The following is a 22166-nucleotide window of genomic DNA, read 5'->3' on the forward strand; positions in this document are numbered from 1 at the left end:
CCCATTTAAATAATACTCTGCTTTTCAATTCTTCCTCCCAAATTAGACAACCTCACATTTTCCTACATTATGCTCCATCTGTCAAACTTTTGGCCACTAACCTAACCTATCAAACTCCCTTTTAAGACTATTTATATGCTCTTCGTAACTTACTTTCCAACCGATCTTCAATATCGTCAATGTGATAGCGTGGCCCCTTTAATGGGGTGGGCTCCACAGACCAAGTGACTAGCTCAGGGCCAATCGTGAGGTGTGCGTGAACCCAGGCCGATGAGGAGTTTGCGTGAGGCCCTGGGAACAGGATCTCGGGCGGTCTGGACCAGGGAGCTGAAGTGTAAAGGACATGTTATATAGTGTTCAGTGCCTGTTATCTAACTGCCTTTGCCTTTCATCAATAAACCCCTTTGTCTATTACTGAAAGCCTGCAGTGTACATCTCAAGACACCACGTTGGCAACGAGGTAAACGTTTTCAGTCGCAGCCGTCAGTCGTCGTGAACTGAAGGGGGAAGGCAGGAACAGTTGAGAAAATAGAGAAACTCCAGCAAGAGTCAAAATCATTTAAACCACGAGTGAAAATGCCTATTATTGGAAAACTAGACCTACATGACCACGGGGCTGAGTCATGGAGTCAGTACATCAAATGGCTCTGGTTCTTCTTTACCACGTGTAAGTTCACAAGCGAGGACAGCAGAAGATTATATTTGTTACAGTTTGCAGGCCCCAAATGTGTAATTTGATGAAGAACATCACATCCCCGGAGGCACCTAACTCGAAGACCTTTGACCACATAGTGAAATCGGTTCAAGAACATTACAGCGCAAGGCCTTTGATTTTGCTCCAATGTTGTACGTTTAATTCTGCAATGAGGGACCATGAAGAGCCTGCCTCAGCCATCATAGCCAGGCTTTACCAGCTAGAGTTTGGGGGCCTGCTTGGTGAACAGCTGGTTTGTGGGATCCGTAACCCTAATATCCAGAAGAAGCTTATATTGGAAAAGGGATAGCTCAGGCAACGGAGTGCACCAGAAAAGGTGCCACTGACCTTCAAAGTGTGGCTGAAGGGCCGGTTAAGCAAGTATGGGGCTGTACGGCAGTGAAGTCTGCAGCACGATCCACAGGCACAACTCGGAGCCAGATATGGTCCTCAGTATAGGACCGGAACCCCAGGAATGGAAGGAATCGGGGTGTCAAACCAAATCTGAGGTGGATTGTTATCGTTACGTGGGTGGGGGATCGTCCCCAGGAGACATGGCATGTTCGAAAGCTCTTGTTCTTCCATTGCAACTGAAAAGGGCACATGCAAGCATGTTGCGTGGGGCAAAGCGCGCCAATACAAAAAACACAGAAGCAGCAGTTCACAATGCCACTGAATATAGTGGAGAAGAGTTCTGAAGAAGAGCATGCAATGCATCAGTTGAATGTAGTCCAATTGAATATGACAGCTCAGATTGAAATTGACTTGAGGGTGAATGGTAGACCCCTTAAAATGGGAATTGACACCGGGGCTTTGATAACTGTTGTGGATGAGTAGACCTTCCAATACCTGCGCACAGGAACACGGGGCGCGATTCTCCCAGCCCTGCGCCAGGCCAGAGAATCGCCGCAGCCGCCCCGGCGTCGGGCCGCTGTACAAGGTCGGCCCACCGATTCTCTGGCCTGCATGGGCCAAGCGGCCGCGTGGAAAAAGCGGAGACCTGCCGCCGCCGTCCACACCTGGTCGTTGCCGGCGGGAACTCTGCGCGAAGGGTCGGGGGGGCCTCCGATGGGGTCTGGCCCGCGATCAGGGCCCACCAATCGGCGGGCCGGCCTCTCCTCCCCCCCCCCTTCCCCGGACCTACTTTGTTGCGCGTCTGGCCCCAGAACCCCCACGCCATGTTGCATCAGGAGCGGTGCGTTTCGTAAAGCCACTGCGCATGCGCGGGTTGGCACCGCCACCAGTGCGCGTCAGGAAGTGAGGCTGGAGCGGCGTGAACTGCTCCAGCGCCGTTGGGCCAGAATTACTAGTGCCCGCCCCCATTTTGCGCCGTTGTGAAACACAACGGCATTCACGGCGCCGTGGACACTCTGTCCATGATCGAAGACTCGCACCCACAGTGTTTAAACTTGAAGAGTTCTACAGCCAAGCTTTCAACATACAGCGGGGGATATTTTGAAGATCCTCGGAACAACCATGACCCCAGTGGCGGCCAACAGAGAGCTGGAGGCCAATCTGGTTATTGAAGATTAGGCTCCACTGGGTGGAAATCTTCAAAATATGACAGTGCCCTCCAAGGTGTCTGCAGGAGGTATGAAGATGTCTTCCAAAAAGAATTGGGTTGGATTAAGGATGCAAAAGCCAAGATAGATGTCAATCCGGATACAACACCCAGATTTGTCAGAGCCAGACCAGTACGATACGCATTGCAAAAGGCTAAAGCAGAGCTATAGAGATTGGAAGAGCTGGATATAATCAAGCCGGCTCAGTTTTCAGATGGGCGGCCCAAATAGTCCCTGTCCTTAAATCTGATCGGATTTGTGGGGACTATAAACTGACAAATCCAGCTGTCTGGGTCGATCGGTATCTGATTCCTCAAATTGAAGACCTCTACACCGAGCTGGCGGGTGACCTTACTATTCAAAATTGAACCTCCGTCATGCCTGTCTGCAACTAGAATTCGACAAGGAGTCTCTGGTGTCTGGCATATTCAATACCCAAAAAGGCCTCTTCCAATATACCAGACTGCCAATCGGTATTTTTGTTCAGCCTGCGCTATCTTCACACAATGGGAAATCTCCAGGGAATTCCCATGGTGATGGTTTACCTTGATGACGTGCTTGTCACCATCACTACTCCAGAAGAACACATGACCAGCCTAGAGATAGTAGTGAAGAGATTTTGTAATGTAGGGGTTTACCTAAAATGTATTTTTCATGCCTCAGAATGCATGCACAAGGATTTTGTGTTATACAACAGATTTGCAACCAATGGGAGAGAAAGTCAAGGCCATACAAGACATCCTTGCACCCAAAAACAGCGCGCTTATGTCCTTTCTTAATATGAATCGAGCCACAACCTTCGCACCATTACGTCAGCTTATTAAGGAAGAATCAGCAGTGGCAATGGAGGGAACTTCAAGAGGAAGCCTTCCGAGTTGTAAAGCAAGCATGTCAAATCTCTTGGTGCATTTTGATCCAAGGAAACCAAAATGCTGACATGTGACACCTCACCTTACGGTATAGGGGCCGTATTGTCCCACAGAATGGTAGATGGTTCGGAATAAGACTTTGTCTCGAGGACCTTTTCTGAAGCAGATATTATCTGGCTGGCGTTACGAGAAGTCTGAATATCTGAGACCCTACTTCACTCGTCAGAATGACTGTGATTCTGTGGGCATCACAGATGATCGTCCTGCCTCCAGCCAGGGGCCTCCTTCAAGAGTTGCCAAGCGCCCACCCAGGGCAGACAAAGATGAAGATGATGCCGTGCAGTTATGTTTAGTGGCCAGGCATAGACAAAGCCTTTGAAGAACTAGTACAACAGTGCCATCCTTGCCAAATGGAGCAATCATTGCTGTCTACCGCAACCCTTCACTGTTTCAACTTGGAAGTGTTCAACAGGTGTGGACCACTACTTCAGCGGTCACGGTAGATGCCTTGCGCCGCGTGTTTGCCATTCATGGGCTTCCCAAGTCAATTGTTTCGCACAATGGAACACCCTTCACCGGTGATGATATTCTGAATTTTATGAGAGTGAATGGCATATGATACACTAGGATAGTCCCCTATCACCCTGTTTTGAATGGTGTGGTGAAAGGGTCATTCACACTTTCAAGAATGCCATGAAAACGCAGTCAAATAAACCACTTTGCCAGAAGTTGGCTAGTTTTTTGTTGTTGTACAACTCAACCTCTCATTCAACCACCAGCTGTGCAATTCATGGCCATCGGTTGAGAATCTGCTTAGATCTTGTATTCCCAAATTTGGCAGGGAGGGTGGTAGCAAGTCAGGCCTCCCAGAAGAGTCAGCAGTCAGAGTAGAGAGGTGACAGGTCAGCCCAGGTGGGAGACCCGATTATGGTCCAAAAAGTCGCTGCCGGTTTGCCTTGGTTAGGAGAATGGATTGTGGCCCAGTCAGGACAGGTGCCTTATGTGGTCAATGTTAACAAGACGACCATCAAAAGGTACATCGACCACCTAAGTCGAGAGATGACGACCTTGGACGTGGAGGCGACAAGTTCAGCGAGCATCGTGGATACATAGAACATACAGTGCAGAAGGAGGCCATTCGGCCCATCGAGTCTGCACCGACCCACTTAAGCCCTCACTTCCATCCTATCCCAATAACCCTCCTAACCTTTTTGGACACTAAGGACAATTTAGCATGGCCAATCCACCTAACCTGCACGTCTTTGGACTGTGGGAGGAAACCGGAGCACCAGGAGGAAACCCATGCAGACACGGGGAGAACGTGCAGACTCCGCACAGACAGTGACCCAGCGGGGAATCGAACCTGGGACCCTAGCGCTGTGAAGCCACAGTGCTAGCCACTTGTGCTACCCCAAATACTCCTCTAAACTCAGTCCAGCCAAGGGGATCCAGGGACTCCCGTTTCTGTTCAGCCTGCTGCGTCTCTCTAGGCCAGTGAGATCTGATTACCCAAAAGAGTGCCAAGCCTACGGCTGGGCTACGTGGTTCCAGGAGGACCCGTAGGTCTCCAGACTGATTGACGTTTTGATGAACTATCTTTCCTTGGCTATCCCTAGTTGTAACTTTGTGCATAGTTTTGGGGTAGTGTGTTAAGGGACTTAAGATGGGGGAGGGATGTGGTCAGGTAGCCCCTTTAAGGGAGATAACTCCATGGACAACATGACCGGCTCGGGGCCAATTGTGTGGGGGCTCGCGATCCCCAACCAATGGGGTGTTTTGCGGGGTTCTGGGAGTAGGATCCCAGGTAGTGTGGGCCAGGGAGCTGAAGTGTAAAGACCTGTTGTCTAATGTTCTGTACCTGTCCTCTAAACATCCTTTGCCTTTCATAAATAAACCCCTTTGTTTATTACAGGTAATCTCCAGTTATGTTTCAAGCCACCACAGTCAGAAAGTATGGCTACAATACAGTCAGTCCCTTCATCTAAGTCCTGAATATGGATTGTAAATAATTTAGGTCCCAGCACCAATGCCTGCGGTGCTCCATCACTTAGTTTGGCAACCTGAAAATGACCTATTTATCCCAACTCCGTTTCCTGTTAGTTAGCCAGTCCTCTTCCATGCCAGTATAAACCTATTTATGTGACATTTCATCAAATGCCTTTTAGAAATCCAAATCCACGACATCAATAATTTCCCTTTATCCACTCTGCTTGTAGCATCCTCAGAGAGCTCTAATAAATTTATCAAACACCATTTCCTTTTCACAAAACTATGTTGACTCTGTTTGATTGATTGTATTATGATTTTCTAAGTATCCTCCTTAATAATGGATTCTAGCATTTTCATAATAACAGATGCTATGCTAACTAGCCTTTGGCTCCTGCTTTCTGTCTTCCTCTTTTCTTAAACAGAAGTGTTATATTTGTGTTTAGCTCAGTTGGCTGGACAGCTAATTCGTGATGCAGAACGAGGCCAGCAGCGTGGGTTCAATTCCTGTACCTGCTGAGGTTATTCATGAAGCCTGCCTTCTCAGCCTTGCCCCTCTTCTGAGGTGTGGTGACCCTCGGATTAAATCTCTACCAATCAGCTCTCTACCTCAAAGGGAAAGCAGCCTATGGTTATCTGGGACTATGGTGACTTTACTTGCACTATCCCACAGTATTGTCCTTTCTCTTAAACTTTCCAAATCTCCCCACATGTCATCCGTCTGTTCTCTATTTAGTTTAAAGTCCTCTATATGATAGAATTAGTCTATTTTTAGCAGTAGTAATTGAAGATTAAATGTTGGCCAGAGTACTGGGTGAGTTCCCCTGCTTGCTCCCCTACTTTTGGGTAGGTGCTGTGGGGTCTTGTATAGGTTTTGATTCAAAGTTTCCTTCCAAGGTGGGTACCTCCAACATTGCAACCCTCAGTATCGCACTGAAGTGTCAATAAGATTGTGTGGGGAGATGGTGGTAAAGTGGCAATTGGACTAGCTACCCAGCATCATGGTGTAGTGTAACTGGACTGATAATCCAGTGACTCCGGCTAATGCTATGTGTTCACATCCTTCCATGGTAGCTGGTGGAATTTGAATTCAATTAATACATCTGGAATATAAAGCTAGCCTCAGTAATGATGGCCAGAGGGTGGCACGTGGCACAATGGTTATCATTGCTGCCTACGGCGCTGAAGACCCGGGTTTGAATCCCGACCCTGGGTTTGTATATCCTCCTCGTCTGTGTGGGTTTCACCCCCACAACCCAAAGATGTGCAGGTTAGGTGGATTGGCCACGCTAAATTGCCCCTTAATTGCGAAAAAAAAATAATTGGGTACTCTAAATTTTTAAAAAAAGTAATGATGACCTTGAAACTATCATCGATTGTTGTAAATGCCCATCCGGAAGGAAATCTGCCATCTGGTTGACTTTTAGCTGTCGTCTAAGTGGCTTGCAAGGTCATTTCAGTTCAAGGGCGATTAGGATGGGCAACAAATTTGGCCTTGTCAGCAATACCCACATCCCATGAAAGAACAAAGAGAGAAAAGGTTTTCAACTGGATCTTTAAACCCACAGCTTTCTGAGTCAGGTACAGGAATGGTTTGTGCCAAGTTACTCCTGTGATGCAGGAAGTTTTGTAATACTTTTAGCATTATTAAAGAAAAAATAGACTTGCACACATTTTATATATATTATATATATATATAGACTGCCTTTAACTACCTCACGGTATCCCAAAATGATTTATAGCCAGTGGAGCATTTTTAAATATAGTCACTATTATAATACAATTATTGTATTAAATTGCTGCAAGCTTTAAAAAATATATAATAACTTGAATGGATGATTGGATAAAATACTTTTAAGGCTCTACACAATGTTGTTTATAGGCATTTTAGCTTGCAAAAACCTTGCTTTTTTTGTGACCAAATGTAAATTCAAAGTCTGCTTTTGAATTCCAATTTAATCTTTTTCTACTTTCTAGATTGTACACCTGTGTTGCTAATAATTAATTAAATCTCTGTTTTACGCCATTTTGTAATGAAATTTCCTTGACAGGAAACCAGTTTCTCTGCATGAGTTTATAGCAAAATGTTTGAAAAGTAAGAGAGTTTCCCCTGAATCTTAGTGAAGCATTCTTAACTATCCAATTAAAGAAAAGCTGAAAAGTAGATATTATTCTGTCTGGGGATATAATTGATAAATAGAATAATTCAAAGAAAGTGATTTGGTGAAAAATGCAAGATATATTGCAGGTTATTTTCGATGTTTTTTCCTAATTAGAATGATTACTTCATATTACATTTTAGCCTTTTTTGCAGTGATGTTTATTAAAAAAATAATAATTGCAGAAAGCTATATATAACTAATGCACATGATCTTGCAGAACTACCTGGCAGATAAATTGCAGGTAATGGAAATAGGTCTACTCTATATATTCCGGTGTTTAATTAATGTGGCTCCAAGATAGTAGACATTTTTGAAACACTGCATCTTTCACCAATCACAGTTGTCCAGTCATATCAATGTGCCATAAACTTAACCTGAGTAATTTATGCAAAATGGCTGAAGAAATGCATTTTAACAAATATTGAGCGGGTCCTGACTGGTCTGTTGAAGCAGTCATACATTTCTACGTGACTGGAATCTGAATTTCAGTTGTTGCTCAGCCTTGTGTGCAATGTCATGTTGCTATATCCTCTCATCATGCCATCTTTTTTATCTCTGCTGTTTGACTTAGGCATCAAACATGCATTTTTTTGTATAACATATCTTTGGGCTTTGTTTACATTTTTTGCTTCTCATTTTTTTTAAATTTAGAAACATGCGTTTCAGATTTTCCAAAAGGTAGGATTTAAATTATAATTGGCTTGATCTGCAATGTCACCTCAAACCTGGTTTCACAACCTTGATAACTCAAATGACTTCCTGCTTTTATGAAAAAAGTTACCCATGGTTTACTTGATAAATTGCATACTGGTAAATCATTAATAATGACGGAGAGTGTTCTAATCTGGTTACTCTAAACATATATACAGCTAAGCATGCTAACCACCTACTGTTATATCAGATTCATGATCATTAACTGAATATTTTATCCAATAATTTTGCTTTTCTGTACCAAGCATGAGTGGGGTGTATATTAAAGTTTCAATTATTGAAAAAAAGCATGCTGAAAAACAACTATAGACTTTGAAAATAGCATTTCTTTTGTAAATTGTGTTTGGCTGGGGAAGCAGATGCTGTGATTTCAGTACTAAAGCCTCTTGCAGGAAGTGTGATTTAGGATTCAAGTGGTGCAGCAAAATTTGGATTTCTGTGGCAAATGTTCGAATTCTGGGGTCTTTCAAATATCCTTTTCCAAATAGGGATGATTTCCCATACCTTATGGAAAAGATTTGCATTAGGTTAAGGAACTTTTCCCTTTTATGAAAGCATTTCTTTGGGTAGGACTCCATGTAACTTATGAGTTTATCTTTCTCCGATGAGAGAAGATGTACAGTCTTCATGTGTCTCTGGAAAACCTTTTGTCGTGTCCAATCTATTTTCTCCTCCAAGATTGGAATTTTAAACAGGGGTTTAGTAAATTAGAAAGTACTACTTTGAAAACTTGCAGTTTCCCAGCTCAGGACTGACATCATGCCATATTAGAACATGCTTTATAAAATCTACAGAAATTTCAAACTTTCTGTATTTTATTTGGAGAATAACCATTTCTATAAAATGGTTATTAATACATATCCTTTTGCTCAAGAACTAGCTTTGGTATTGCTGCCTTTCCCCAAGGGTATCATTGTCCTGATTGTGTCTTGTGTCAGAAAGATGATATGTTTTCTCTGGGCTACATTTAATGGATTCATTTAACTGGAGAAAAGACTTTGCAACGGGGCGATTTCTGCATTGCAGCAGACTTGCTGTCTTTAGAATGTGGAGTGCCAGGCAGTTGAATTGAAACTTTGCAAATTATTTTAACTAGGGATACTGTAATGTTCACTAATTTAAATATATGTAGCACATTAGTCTAGTGATATTGTTCAGAAGGACATATTACCTAAAAGCTGTAATACATTAGCTGTGAAGTAGGTCATGCTTCACAATTGTACTGGAATTCTTTGAGGAGTTAATTGAATTGGTACACAAGGTAATTTCAGCTGATATAAATTTCTTGGATTTTGAGATATTTGTTCAGATTCTAAATGTGAAATTTATAAAGAGGATAAGGCTCATTTAATGAATAGCAAATTGTCTGGCTGGATTGTAAACTGGATTTTTTTTTTTTTATTTGTTTTTATTCAAAATTTTTCAATAATTTTTACAAACCACTACCAAAAGAAAAACAACAAAAGAAAACATAGCAATAAAACATAAAACAACTTAACCATTTAACAAAACAAGGTGGGGTATCTGCCCTTTACAAATGGAATCCATCCACCGCCCAAACCACCCCCCCCCCCCCCCCCGGTTGCTATTGCTGCTGACCTCCACCTAATGTTCCGCGAGGAGAACCCCTGCAAGGACCCTCGCAAGGCAAACTTTATCTTCTCCAACCTGAGAAATCCCGCCATGTCACTGACCCAAGCCTCTACGCTTGGGGGTTTCGCGTCCCTCAACATTAACAAGAGCCTTCTCTGGGCTACCAAGGAGGCAAAGGCCAGAACTCCGGCCTCTTTCGACTCCTGCACTCCCAGATCGTCTGATACCCCAAATATCGTTATTCCCCAGCTCGGTTTTACCCGAGTGTCCAAGACCTTGGATATGGCCTTTGCGAAGCCCTTCCAAAATCCTGTAAGTGCCGGGCATGCCCAGAACATATGAGCATGGTTTGCTGGGCTCCCTGAACACCTCACACACCTGTCCTCCACCCCAAAGAACTTACTCCGCCCTCATCCAGCTCCTCACTCAGCTCCTCCTCCCACTTGCCCTTCAGCTCCTCCACCGAGGCCTCCTCCACCTCCTGCAGCTCCTGATATATTTCCAATATCTTGCCATCCCCTACCCACACGCCCGAGACCACCCTGTCCTGTATCCTCCAGACAGGCAGCAGCAGGAATTCCCCCACCTGCTTTTTCACGAACGCCCGAACCTGCACGTACCTAAAGGTATTCCCGGGGGTAACCCAAATTTCTACTCCAGCACCCTCAGACTGGCAAAGGTCCCATCAATAAACAAGTCCCCCATCCTTTTGATGCCGCCCTGTGCCAACTTAGGAACCCCCGTCTATTCTACCCGGAACGAACCTGTGATTGTTCCGTATCGGGGCCCAGACTGAAGCCCTTGCCTCCCCCCTGTGCCGTCTCCACTGCCCCCAGATCCTCAATGTCGCCACCACCACCGGGCTCGTGGTATACCGCGTCGGCGGAAGCGGCAACGGTGCCGTTATCAGTGCCCCCAAGCTAGTATATTTACAAGATGCCGCTTCCAACCGTTTCCACGCCGCCCCCTCTCCCTCCATTACCCATTTCCGAATCATGGATATATTCTCCAAGAACAGTCTCTTAACACGTGGGTCCTGTTTGCCCACACAAATCCCGTAATAATCCTATTTACCCGCTTGAAAAAGGACTTGGCGATGAGAATGGGAAGGCACTGAAAGACGAACAGGAACCTGGGGAGGACCGTCATTTTTACGGACAGCACCCTGCCCGCCAGGGAAAGCGGCAGCATGTCCCACCTCTTAAAGTCCTCCTGAAAAATGAAAATGAAAATCACTTATTGTCACAAGTAGCGAAAGCTCCTCTCCACCATCTTAAGTGGTAGCTCTCCCAGTCTCTTTTACTGGCCCCTCGCATGTATCACAAAAAGCTCGCTTTTTCCAACATTCAGCTTATACCCCGAAAAGTCTCCAAAATCCTGAAGAATCTGCATGACCTCCTCATCCCCTCCACCGGATCCGCAATGGACAGGAGCAGGTCATCCGCATGCAGTGAAACACAATGCTCTCACCAACCCCCTCCAGTTTCTGGACTCCCTCAACGCCATGGCCAGCGGCTCGATTGCCAGGGCAAACAGCAGGGGGGACAGGGGGCACCGCTGCCTCGTCCCTCGATGTAATCTAAAGTACCCCGACCGCAGCGGGTTCGTCGACACACTCGCTACCGGGGCCTGATACAACAATTTGACCCAGCCTATAAATTCCTCTCCAAACCCAAACCTGCATAACACTTCCCACAGGTACTCCCATTCCACCCGATCGAAGGCTTTTTCCGCATCTGTTGCCCCCACCACTTCTGTGTCTCCCCCCCCCCCCCCCCTCCGAGGGCATCATAATCACATTCAGGAGCCTCCGCACATTCGTATTCAACTGCTTGCTCTTCAAAAACCCCGTCTGATCCTCATTGATCACTCCCGGGACACAGTCCTCAATCCTAGTAGCCAAAGTCTTGGCCAACAGCTTAGCATCCACATTAAGGAGCGAAATCGACCTATAGGAACCACATTGCAACAGGTCCTTATCTCACTTGAGGATAAGCGAGATCAGAGCCTGCGACATCATCGGGGGAAGGGTTCCCTTTTCCTTAGCCTCATTGAAAGTTCTCAACAATAACGGGCCCAACAGCTCTGAGAATTTCTGATAAAACTCTGCGGGATACCCATCCGGTCCCGGGGCCTTGCCTGCCTGCATACCCCTTAACCAGTTCCTCCATCTCGATCGGGGGCCCCCAATCCCTCTACTGGCCCCTCCTCCACCTGTGTAAACCTTAGTTGGTCCAGGAACTGCCTCATACCCCCCCCCCCCCCCCCCCCCCCGGTTCTGACTCGTACAATTTGCCATAAAAGTCCTTAAAGACCTCATTAATCCTTGCCGAGCTCAGTATCATGTGTCCCCCGTCTCCCCCGTCTCTAATTGCCCCCAATCTCCCTGGCCGCCTCTCTCTTCCGCAGCTGATGCGCCAGCATCCTACTTGCCTTCTCCCCATACTCGTACACTGCACCCTGTAGCTTCCTCAACTGAGCCTCAGCCTTCCCCATGGTAAGCAAGTCAAACTCCGCCTGGAGGCTCCGGCGCTCCTTCAACAACCCCTCCTCGGGGGCTTCCGCATACCTCCTATCCACCCTAAGCATCTCCCCCCGCCAATTTCTCCCTCTCCATCCTATCCCTCTTCTCTCTGTGGGCCGTGACTGAAATTAGCTCCCCTCTGACAACCGCCTTCAGCGCCTCCCAGACCACACTCACCGAAACCTCCCCATTATCATTGGTCTCCACATAGCTTTGGATACACCACCGAACCCGCCCACAGATCTCCTCGTCCGCCAGTAGTCCCACGTCCATTCTCCACAGAGGGCGTTGGCCTCTCTCCTCCCCCAGCCCCAGGTCCACCCAGTGCGGGGCATGGTCCAAGATCGTAATGGCCGAATACTCCACCCCCTCCACTCTCTGGATTAGCGCCCTACTTACCACAAAAAAATCAATCCGCGAGTACGCCTTGTGTACATGGGAGAAGAAGGAAAACTCCTTCGCCCTTGGCCTCGCAAATCTCAACGGATCCACTCCCCCCATCTGGCCCATGAACCCCCTCAGGACATAGGCCGCTGCCGGCCTCTTACCCGATCTCGACCTAGACCGATCCAGTGCCGGGTCCAGGACCGTGTTAAAGTCCCCGCCCATTACCAACTGCATGACTCCAGATCCGGAATCCTACTCAACATCCGCTTCATGAACCCTGCATCTTCCCAGTTCGGAGCATACACATTCACTAGCACCACCCGGGCAACCTGCCACTCGCCATAACATATCCACCTCTTTTATCCGCCACAATACCCACTGCCTCAAATGCCACCCGCTTGCTCATCAAAATTGCGATCCCCCTGTTCTTTGCATCAGCCCTGAGTGGAAAACCTGCCCACCAATCCTTTCCTCAGCCTGGTTTGATCCACGATCTTCAGGTGTGTTTTTGTAGCATGGCTACGTCTGCCTTTAGCCCCTTTAAGTGCGAAAACACACGGGCCCTCTTGACCGGCCCATTCAGGCCTCTCATGTTCCACGTGTTCAGCATGGTCGGGGGGCTACACACCACCCCCTCCCCCTGCCAACTAGCCATCTCCTTTTTTAGGCCAGCCACGTGCCCGCGCCTCCCGCACCCTCCAGCCCCCCAGGCGGAGGCTCCCCTTCCCAACTCTCCCCCTTTAACACCGATTCCCCCTCAGTCAGCACAGTAGCATCTCAGACCCCCCCCCCCCCCCCCCCCCCCCCCCATTGCACTCCCGTAAGTCAGCTAACTCATGCTGACCCCGGCCGCTCCCGCCTCCAATCTCCCTGTGGGTTCCCCTTACAAGTCTCCACCCCCCCCACCTAAGTGGGGTAGAGAGAGCCCCCCCTACACCCCGTGTGAACAGAGAAAGAAAAATAAAACAAAGTAACGTACACTCAAACCCCCAGCCTCAGGTGCCACCCCCACCATTTTGCGAGTAAACCGCGCTCCCTATCTGGGCCGACCCCACCTCCTGTGACACAGCTCTTCCCAACTGCTACCTCGCCCAAAGCCTCGAGGGCAAAGGGGCCACAAAAACACAAGAAAACACAGGGGAACACCAACATAACGCCCCCCCCCCCCAACCAACAACCCCCACAACATACTGCAGTCCATTAACTCGAGTCCAGCTTCTCATTCTTGATGAAAGTCCATGCCTCGTCCGACGTGTCGAAATAGTGGTGCCGGTCCTGATATGTAACCCACAGCCTCGCCGGTTGTAACAGCCCGAACTTCACCCCCTTTCCGTGGAGGACCGCCTTGGCCCGGTTGAATCCCGCACGCTTCTTGGCCAGCTCTGCACTCCAGTCCTGATAAATACGGATCTCGGTGTTCTCCCACCTGCTGCTCGGCTCCTTCTTCGCCCATCGCAGGACACACTCCATGTCGGTGAAGCGGTGGAACCTTACCACCATAGTTCTCGGCGGCCATTCACCCTTGGCCTCCTTGCCAGGACTCTGTGCACCCCATCCAGCTCCAGGGACCGCGGGAAAGCCCCCGCGCTCATCAGCGTACCTAGCATCGTGGTCACATACGCCCCAGCATCCGACCCCTCCATGCCTTCAGGGAGACCCAGAATCTGCAGGTTCTGCCTCCTTGACCTATTCTCCAGGTCCTCCAGCTTCTCCTGCCATTTTTTGTGCAGTGCCTCATGCGCCTCCACTCCAACCGCCAGGCCCAGAATCTCGTCCTCATTATCAGAGGCCTTCTGCTGCACCTCCTTGATCGCCGTCCCCTGCATCTTCTGGCTCTCCACCAACCTTTCAATCGACACCTTCATAGGGGCCAGCATCTCCGCCTTTAAATCCGCAAAGCAGTTTCTTAAAAACTCCTGCTGCTCCTGTGACTACTGGGCCCACGCTGCCTGATCCCCACCAGCCGCCGCCATCTTGCTTTTTCGCGCCCGTTCTCCTCTTCTCCAAAGCCGCTTTTTTGACCGCCCCTCTCCTGGTCCACTCCATACAGCGCTGGGGGACCCTCACTGTTTCCTTCCCACACCGGGAATCGTCGTCAAAGTGTCGCTGGAGCTCCTTAAAAGGGCCCAAAAGTCCGTTATCGGCGGGACTGCCGACCGTGCGGCCTACCTAGGCATAGCCGCAACCGGAAGTCCGATTGTAAACTGGCTTAACAATACAAAGTAGAAGGTAGTAAAGATTTGCAAATACTGTAGATTAGATCCCCAGAGCTAGATTTTCGTTGGTCTGCGGGCATGTTTTAGAAAAATTCTCTCAGATGGCCATTCATTCTTTTTGCACCTCTGCCAGAGTGGTAGAGGAAAGAGCCGGCAATCTGCTCGTATCCCAATTAACAGCCTGTTAAGCTCCTTGAAGAGCTTGAAGGGCTGGGTGGGTATGTTGGCTAAGATGAGCGTGAGGTCAGGTGTAATGCCTGGACCTGGTATGTCTCTCTTGTGGGGACCATGAATTGGATTCAATTTGAATTGGTTTTTGGAGCAGAAAAGGAGCTGGATTAGGGGTTTGCCCCTGTCCACACTCTGAGCTCTGGCTTTGTAACTCTGATAAAGTAATAAAAAAAAGAAGGCAGTTTTCAAATTGCAGGTCGGAAAAAGCGAACGGTCTGGTGCACATTGGTATAGAGCTATCAGGATCAATATTTCTGTTAAAGTGAAATTGTTGTGGGTGGGGGAAGAGAGATTGTTTACACAAAGCAGCTCTAGGACCTCTTCATTGACTGTTGGCCACTTGCCTGTGACTTAAGGCTACTGTCCTGCCTGCTATATTCTGCAAGGCAATGGCAAGCTCAGTAATGGCTGCTGTCTGCCTTTGAAAATTGCACATAAGAGCCAGTTCCTACTTTTGATAGCACCCTCACCACTGGCGCTAAGTTTGTCTCTGGCCCAATTAGCAAAACTAATTATAAAATATTGTTGCATTAGCTAGACAGATGTGTAGGGTCATACCCCCCAGATTGAAAATGAAGCCCAACTGTGAGTTTTATTGATGGAATTCGACTGTGGGGTTTTTCTATGTCTACAAAATGTTACCTGTGATGTTTCAGAAGTTCTCTCGTGTGATCAACTGATAGCTATGTGATGAACTAAAGAGTGGAATTTATTGTGCATAAGTACAAAGTTGTGGCCAGTACAAAAGGAAATGTGAAATCTGGAAGCTAGATCAGATACTAATAGCAAAAGTGGAAAGAAAAAGATTGGGTTTAGGTCTGGTTGATTGACTGAATGTATCCAATCATTGTAAAGCTATTGGGACTGTAACTTTCAAGCGCCCCAGCAATGTACTTGTGGAGCACAGAAAGATATGGTGGGGAATCCCCGTTGGAAGTACCCAGGTAAGGTTTGCACGGCAATTGCCCAGAAATGCAAACTTCACTTGTGCGATTGCCCTGTGCTGGGAACCATCTGAAAATGAGATTTAAACTTTGGATGTTCCGACTGGGTTATACCAATAATTACCCAGAAAGATTAAAACCACTCCAAACTTCTGAGTAACTATTGTACAGATCCAGACCGACCGATAAAGAGATGAATATATTAAAAAGAGTGATGGGGGCAGCATGGTGGCGCAGTGGGTTAGCCCTGCTGCCTCACGGCGCCGAGGTCCCAGGTTCGATCCCGGCTCTAGGTCACTGTCCGTGTGGAGTTTGCACATTCTCCCCATGTTTGCGTGGGTTTTGCCCCCACAACCCAAAAGATGTGCAGGGTAGGTGGATTGGCCATGCTAAATTGCCCCTTAATTGGAAAAAATGAATTGGGTACGCTAAATTTATTTTAAAAAGGAAAGAATGATGGGGGTGATTCTGAAAATTAAAACTCTAAATTTGGAAAGGATACACAAAAATACTTACATTTTTATAGCATTTTTCACAGCTATCAGACCTCTGAATACTTTACAGCCATGTTTTGAGATATAGTCACCATCGTAATATGGGAAACACGAGAAGCTAATATGCACACAGCAACCTCCCACAAACAGCAATGTGATAATGACCACATTATCTGCCCTTTTTCTGATTGAAGGATCAATATCTTCAAAATAGTGCCATGGGATCTCTTACATCATCCAATAGGTAATGCCTTGGTTTAGCATCTCATCCAAAGGACTGCACTTCTCCCTCTGTACTGTGCTAGTGTCTCAGCTTTGATTTTTATGCTCAAGCCCGAGTAGGAATTGAACCTGGAACCTGGTGATTCAGAGACGAGAGTGATACCAACTGAGACACTGAAGAAGGGAAGAGTGCTTTCTTTAATGCCTTTCACATGTTTAGGACATTCCAACATTCTTTGTAGAAGTGCAGTTGTTGTTGGAATTGTAAGCAAATACCGTAGCAGATTTGTGCAAAGCAAGGTCTCCAAAACAATAAACGAGACAAATGATTAATTAATCTGTGGAGGTGATAGTATTTAAGGAACTTTGTTGGTAGGAATACCTCCTTTCCCCACCTGTCCTTCTTTGTATATCACCATGATTCTTTATCTCTGCTTACATTGGTACAAAGAGCATCAGTTTAATATATCATCTGAAAGAGAGCACTTACTTCATTGCAGCATCTTATTACTGTGCTGAACTGTCACCTTATATTATGTGCTCCAATTCCTAGAGTAGGGCTGGAACTAGCAAATTGACCCAGAGGCAAAATTAATTGTTGCAAATAATAACTTTAAAGCAATTCTGCAGATCAAGACTTTTGCATGTAAGTTAATCTACTATAGAAAAAAAAACCCTGCAGTACTACCAGAGGACTTTATTGGGCACTTGAAAACCACTGCAGGAAGCAGCTTGGCCATTAAATTCAGTTGAGAATTAAATATAAACTTTGGCTGTAATTTGCTTTTAACAGCGATATGTGCAATTAAATGTTTCAAATTATAAAAGGGTTAGAATTCTGCCAGCAGATTTGAAACAATTCTTGTGTTAAAGCATGTTTATTTTAGCCCTGTCCTTTTCTTTTCCATTGTTTTTGTTGAGCGCACGATCATAAAAATTCCTTGAATTTATATTATTTTTCATCCATTCTTTCCCCAACCCAATCACCTGTTAACACTATCAAATATCCAGATTTGAGAGGGATTTACAGACCAGTCAGAGTTGCATTTCCAAACACTTTTGATTTTAATGGAAGAGTGATACGTTGCTCAAATATTTGATGATATTTGTAAACTATTCAATCACTGCAAACTATTTCATTATCACTGACCAAAGGAAATACTGGAAGCTACTTAGTTATCTGGTGAAGTAAGCTCACTAGCATTTTTCACGATTAAACATTAAGTGTTAGCTTTTCTTTCTGATTAAGGGACCAAAATCTTATGTAAATTATAGCTGATGACTAAACACTTGTTCATGAACACAAAGACTTCCTTATATTCCTACCTCCTGTTCGAACATCACAGGTCACCTTCAAATTTTCAATAAATGTATTAATTATGCTTCCTAAGACAAAATGGGTTTTTTTCAAGTTAGGATTTGTTGGATTCTTTGTTTTTGAAATGAGTTTTCAAGGTTACTGATTTGAATTTTTAGAGCATATAATTATAACTTTTTTTAAAATCATAATAGAGCGAAACAATACATTTAAGAAGGACTACATTATTACACTACCATTCCACATCAAGCATTTAGACTAAATTAATCAGTTGAAAATCTCTCCCTCCACTTAATGTGAGGATCCTAAGTGAAATAAGTTTAGCAATTTCCCAACAATACTCCCAATTCCTGACTCAAAATGGCCAAATGTATCAAGTAGAAAAATTGATAATGTTGTCATGATACATTGTTTAAAGATTTTGACGGGAGGGCTCAACCACGTACTTGATGATTGATCCGTGACAAAATGCTTGAAAATACATAGTGCACAAATAGGAAATCTACTGTTTCTGCTAGGATTTTCATCTTTCACTTTGGAAACACAATTCTTCTCTCACTTCTTCCCTTACCCCTCGAAAACAAATCAGAGATTTGTTGAATTATTGTAATTTGTAGTTTGCAAATCTTTGCCAGCCTTCCCTTTCTGTTTCAAAAAGGTGATTCCTTCTATTAATTATATAAAGTGCACTATATCTTGTCTTGTCAATTACACAATAATGCCGTAGATTTTCCTATTTTTAAAAAATAAATTTAGAGTACTCAATTCTTTTATTTTCCAATTAAGGGGCAATTTAGCATGGCCAATCCACCTACTGTGCACATCTTTTTGGGTTGTGGAGGTGAGACCCACGCAGACATGGGGAGAATGTGCAGACTCCACCTGGGCATTGACCCGGGCCAGGATCGAACTCGGGCCCTCGGCGCCGTGAGGCAGCAGTTCTAACTTCTGCGCCAAGGTTTTCCTCATTCTTGCTACAGGACCTTGAAAGAGTAAATCACATATAGTACATACTAAAATGACGTGTCAGCAATTCTTAATATTAATAAAATATAACTAAGATGTCTCTACAGTTTGTTTGAATGACCTAGGACCACCTATCAACCTCCAAATCTGGATAATATCCTCTTTCAAAATACCACATGCTGTTGCTTCTGACATTTAAATTCAAGTGACAAATGACATTTTATACCTGTCTGTAAATCATTTCATTAATTGTTCTTACACTGACAGAATTCAAAGTCTAAATCGTCACACCAAGAGCCACATCCCAAAGAAAAAGGAATTTGAAATGCTTTATTTTAAAATTACCTAAATAGGGAGGATTGCTGGTGATAAAGTTCATGAATGTAATTCATTAAAAGCATACATTGCAACACTTTTTCACACTATTGTTTGTGAGGAGTAATCCAGAGAATGGGTTCAACTTCTACCGTTGCAGTTTGAGAATATTAAATTGTTTTTTAAAAATGGGAAAAGGGCTGGTATTAATGAAAGTGACCAAGCTGTCTTGTCACATTGTCACAAAATCCAACTGGTTCACAAATGTTCTTTGGATGGACACCAGCTATCCTTGCTGTTCTGGTCTTTATTTAAATCCAGTTCCACACTAACGTGGTTGCCTTCTGAAGTAGCCTAGCAAGCCACTTGTATAGACCAAATTGCTAAAAAGGCAACCATTATCATCTCTGTGCAACTAAAGATGGGCAATAAATGCTGACCTTGTCAGCTACTCCCACATCTTGAGAATTTGTGTTTTTTTTTCCAAGGAAAAAATAAATAACTTGTATTAAATAACACTTTTCATGTCCTCGAGATACTCCAAAGTGTTTCATGGCCTATTATCTTTATGAATGTAGTAATTGTTATGTTGGCACATTCAGGAGCCATATTGCGCACAGCAATGCCCCACAAACAACAGTGAGGTAATTGACCAGTTAATTTGTGTTTTGGAGACATTTGTTACCCTCCCACCATTTCAAACGAGTGAGGCAGAGAGGTGAAATAAGAAAGAGTGGAGAAGTAATAACACTCATAGAGGAGGGTGTAACTTGCAAAGTTCTGAGGTTTTCTATGAAGATGAAAATAAAGGCTGTATCTTCATCCAGCACTTGACAGACATTGCATACATGCTACCACAGTATTTATCCTGAGATTCACTGTGAGTCAGTTGTATGGTTAATGCGGATAGTATGACACTACTGAGGAGGAATGTAGTTAAATAGCTGTGTGCATCTTTGGTCAGTGATGAGGAAGTTCAGTTAATTTAGTTTTTGTTCTAATTTTGTTCTAAGTTGCTTCAACCATAGGTAACAAAGTGGGATCATCAGCACACAATGTGCTAACTTCTGTCAGACTGATTGATCTATATGTACAGTTAATTCTCCACCATTTTTCCTCTTCTCAGGGTCACTATTGACCCATCAAAACGGCAGACTTCGAACAAATCAGTGCCCGCAAATACTCCTCAAGGATCAAAGACTGTTAGTAAGTCTTCAGCCTCTAAATCTTTCCTCCTCTTGACATTTATTTCTGAAATTATTTTCTTACACACTTACAAAGCCCTGTTTTATGTTTAGAATTCCTCTTCTCTTCCAGATCTCAGACCCAAAGGACTATTCCATTGTCTATAAATATAAATATAAATATAGTTGTACGTTACAGTTCTTCAGACACTGTGATTCATACGGAATTGTTTTGGACAGTGCTCAAAAATGTTTTAGATTATGTTAACAGTTAGATTTAATACATAATCAAGAAATTCTCAACTAAAAGCCTTTGTTTTTTTTAAATAACTGCCATTCTTTACTCGCTGCTTGAGGATATGTTGGCTGTTTCTCTTTTGAGAAACCATGGATAGTTTCAACATGTTGCTTCATTGCACATTTAAAAGACTTTGATTAGTTCTGAATGCAGATTAAAGAGATAGGCATGTGTTAGGCTCTAATTATAATAAGCTCAATACTGTTGAGTAATAAAATATCTGTTACATAATTATTAAACAAATGTTTCTGGAAGTATTGGACCGTAAATGTTAATTTAAGGAGTCTGTAGTTTTAGTTTGTATGTCCTTCTAACATGCACACAGTGGGAGGGAAGGCTGGCTTTTATTTTATATTTTGCATTGGAATGAAAAAATATAATTTTGTTTCATTGTACTGTAATATGTCAATTGACTTGAAGATTGTCAGCAAAAAAAAAAGCAACAATACTCTGCATAAAACAATTAGCTGTGTGAATCTAGATACAGGGATTTCAGTCTCTATGGCTCAGATTTGTTTTCTATTGTGATTCAGACTACCTAAATGCTCTGTGTTGTATTAATGGCTGTGTCATTGTGTTTACCCAGAAATATTATCATTGAAGGGATTGTTTCAGATATTCGACTGAATACGTTGAATGGCCAGAAATTGATTGTCGTAACAATGTTTTCTCTGTCTTTTAAATTGTTTTTGGAACCAAATCTAATGTTGAGCTGCTTGCAGATGTATTAAGCCTGTAGGATTATCAGTAGTGAAGGCATTTTTATCTATGAGCCTGTGCATTTACTACTATGTGTCCTTTATTAAATATGTATATTAAACTACTTGAGAAACCTAATGTTTAGTTCAACTTCCCATGAAATATTAGTGCCAAATAGTGTTCATTTAAGATTAGCCTTTAGCGGAGCAGCACGGTGGTGCAGTGGGTTAGCACTGCTGCCTCACGGCGCCGAGTCCCAGGTTCGATCCCTGCTCTGGGTCACTGTCCGTGCAGAGTTTGCACATTCTCCCCGTGTCTGCGTGGGTTTCGCCCCCACAACCCAAAGATGTGCAGGCTAGGTGGATTGGCTAAATTGCCCGTTATTTGGGAAATAACGATTAACCATTAGCTTGTTGAAAATGCATGCAAATGCACAGTGGAAATTAACATGTAGCAAGTTGCATTCAATCTGAAAGTCAAATTTCACTTCAAAAGGTTTTACACCATAGTTTTAATAACTTCTTCCATCCCATGGCTAATTAAAAATCTTATTACTGGAACTTCTTGTCAGTATGTTCCATCTAGACCTCCATAGCAAAGTTTTGTCTGTTGCTTTACTGATAGAAAAATTGATTAAGGTTTTCAAGAACAGGGTCTGTAATTTCCCTTCAATCACAGATGGGAGAATTCCGGCTCCATTCTGTAAACCTGTTAACGGAGTCTCAGTGGCAAAGGCTGTGAATGGTATTCGATCCTGCATTGTTAATTTCAGATAAAGTAAGGATTTTGCC

General features: G+C 44.5%; 1 protein-coding gene across 1 annotated transcript in view; it reads left to right on the forward strand.

Moving 5' to 3' along the window:
- mark3a (MAP/microtubule affinity-regulating kinase 3a) overlaps nt 1-22166 on the forward strand; it is a 236405-nt gene that overhangs the window by 205307 nt on the left and 8932 nt on the right. The window contains 3 exon segments of the mRNA XM_038777504.1: nt 7925-7951; nt 20321-20396; nt 21416-21423. Coding sequence (XP_038633432.1) covers nt 7925-7951; nt 20321-20396; nt 21416-21423 — 111 coding nt within the window.

The sequence above is a fragment of the Scyliorhinus canicula genome, chromosome 2, assembly GCF_902713615.1.
Source record: "Scyliorhinus canicula chromosome 2, sScyCan1.1, whole genome shotgun sequence".
NCBI lineage: Eukaryota > Metazoa > Chordata > Chondrichthyes > Carcharhiniformes > Scyliorhinidae > Scyliorhinus > Scyliorhinus canicula.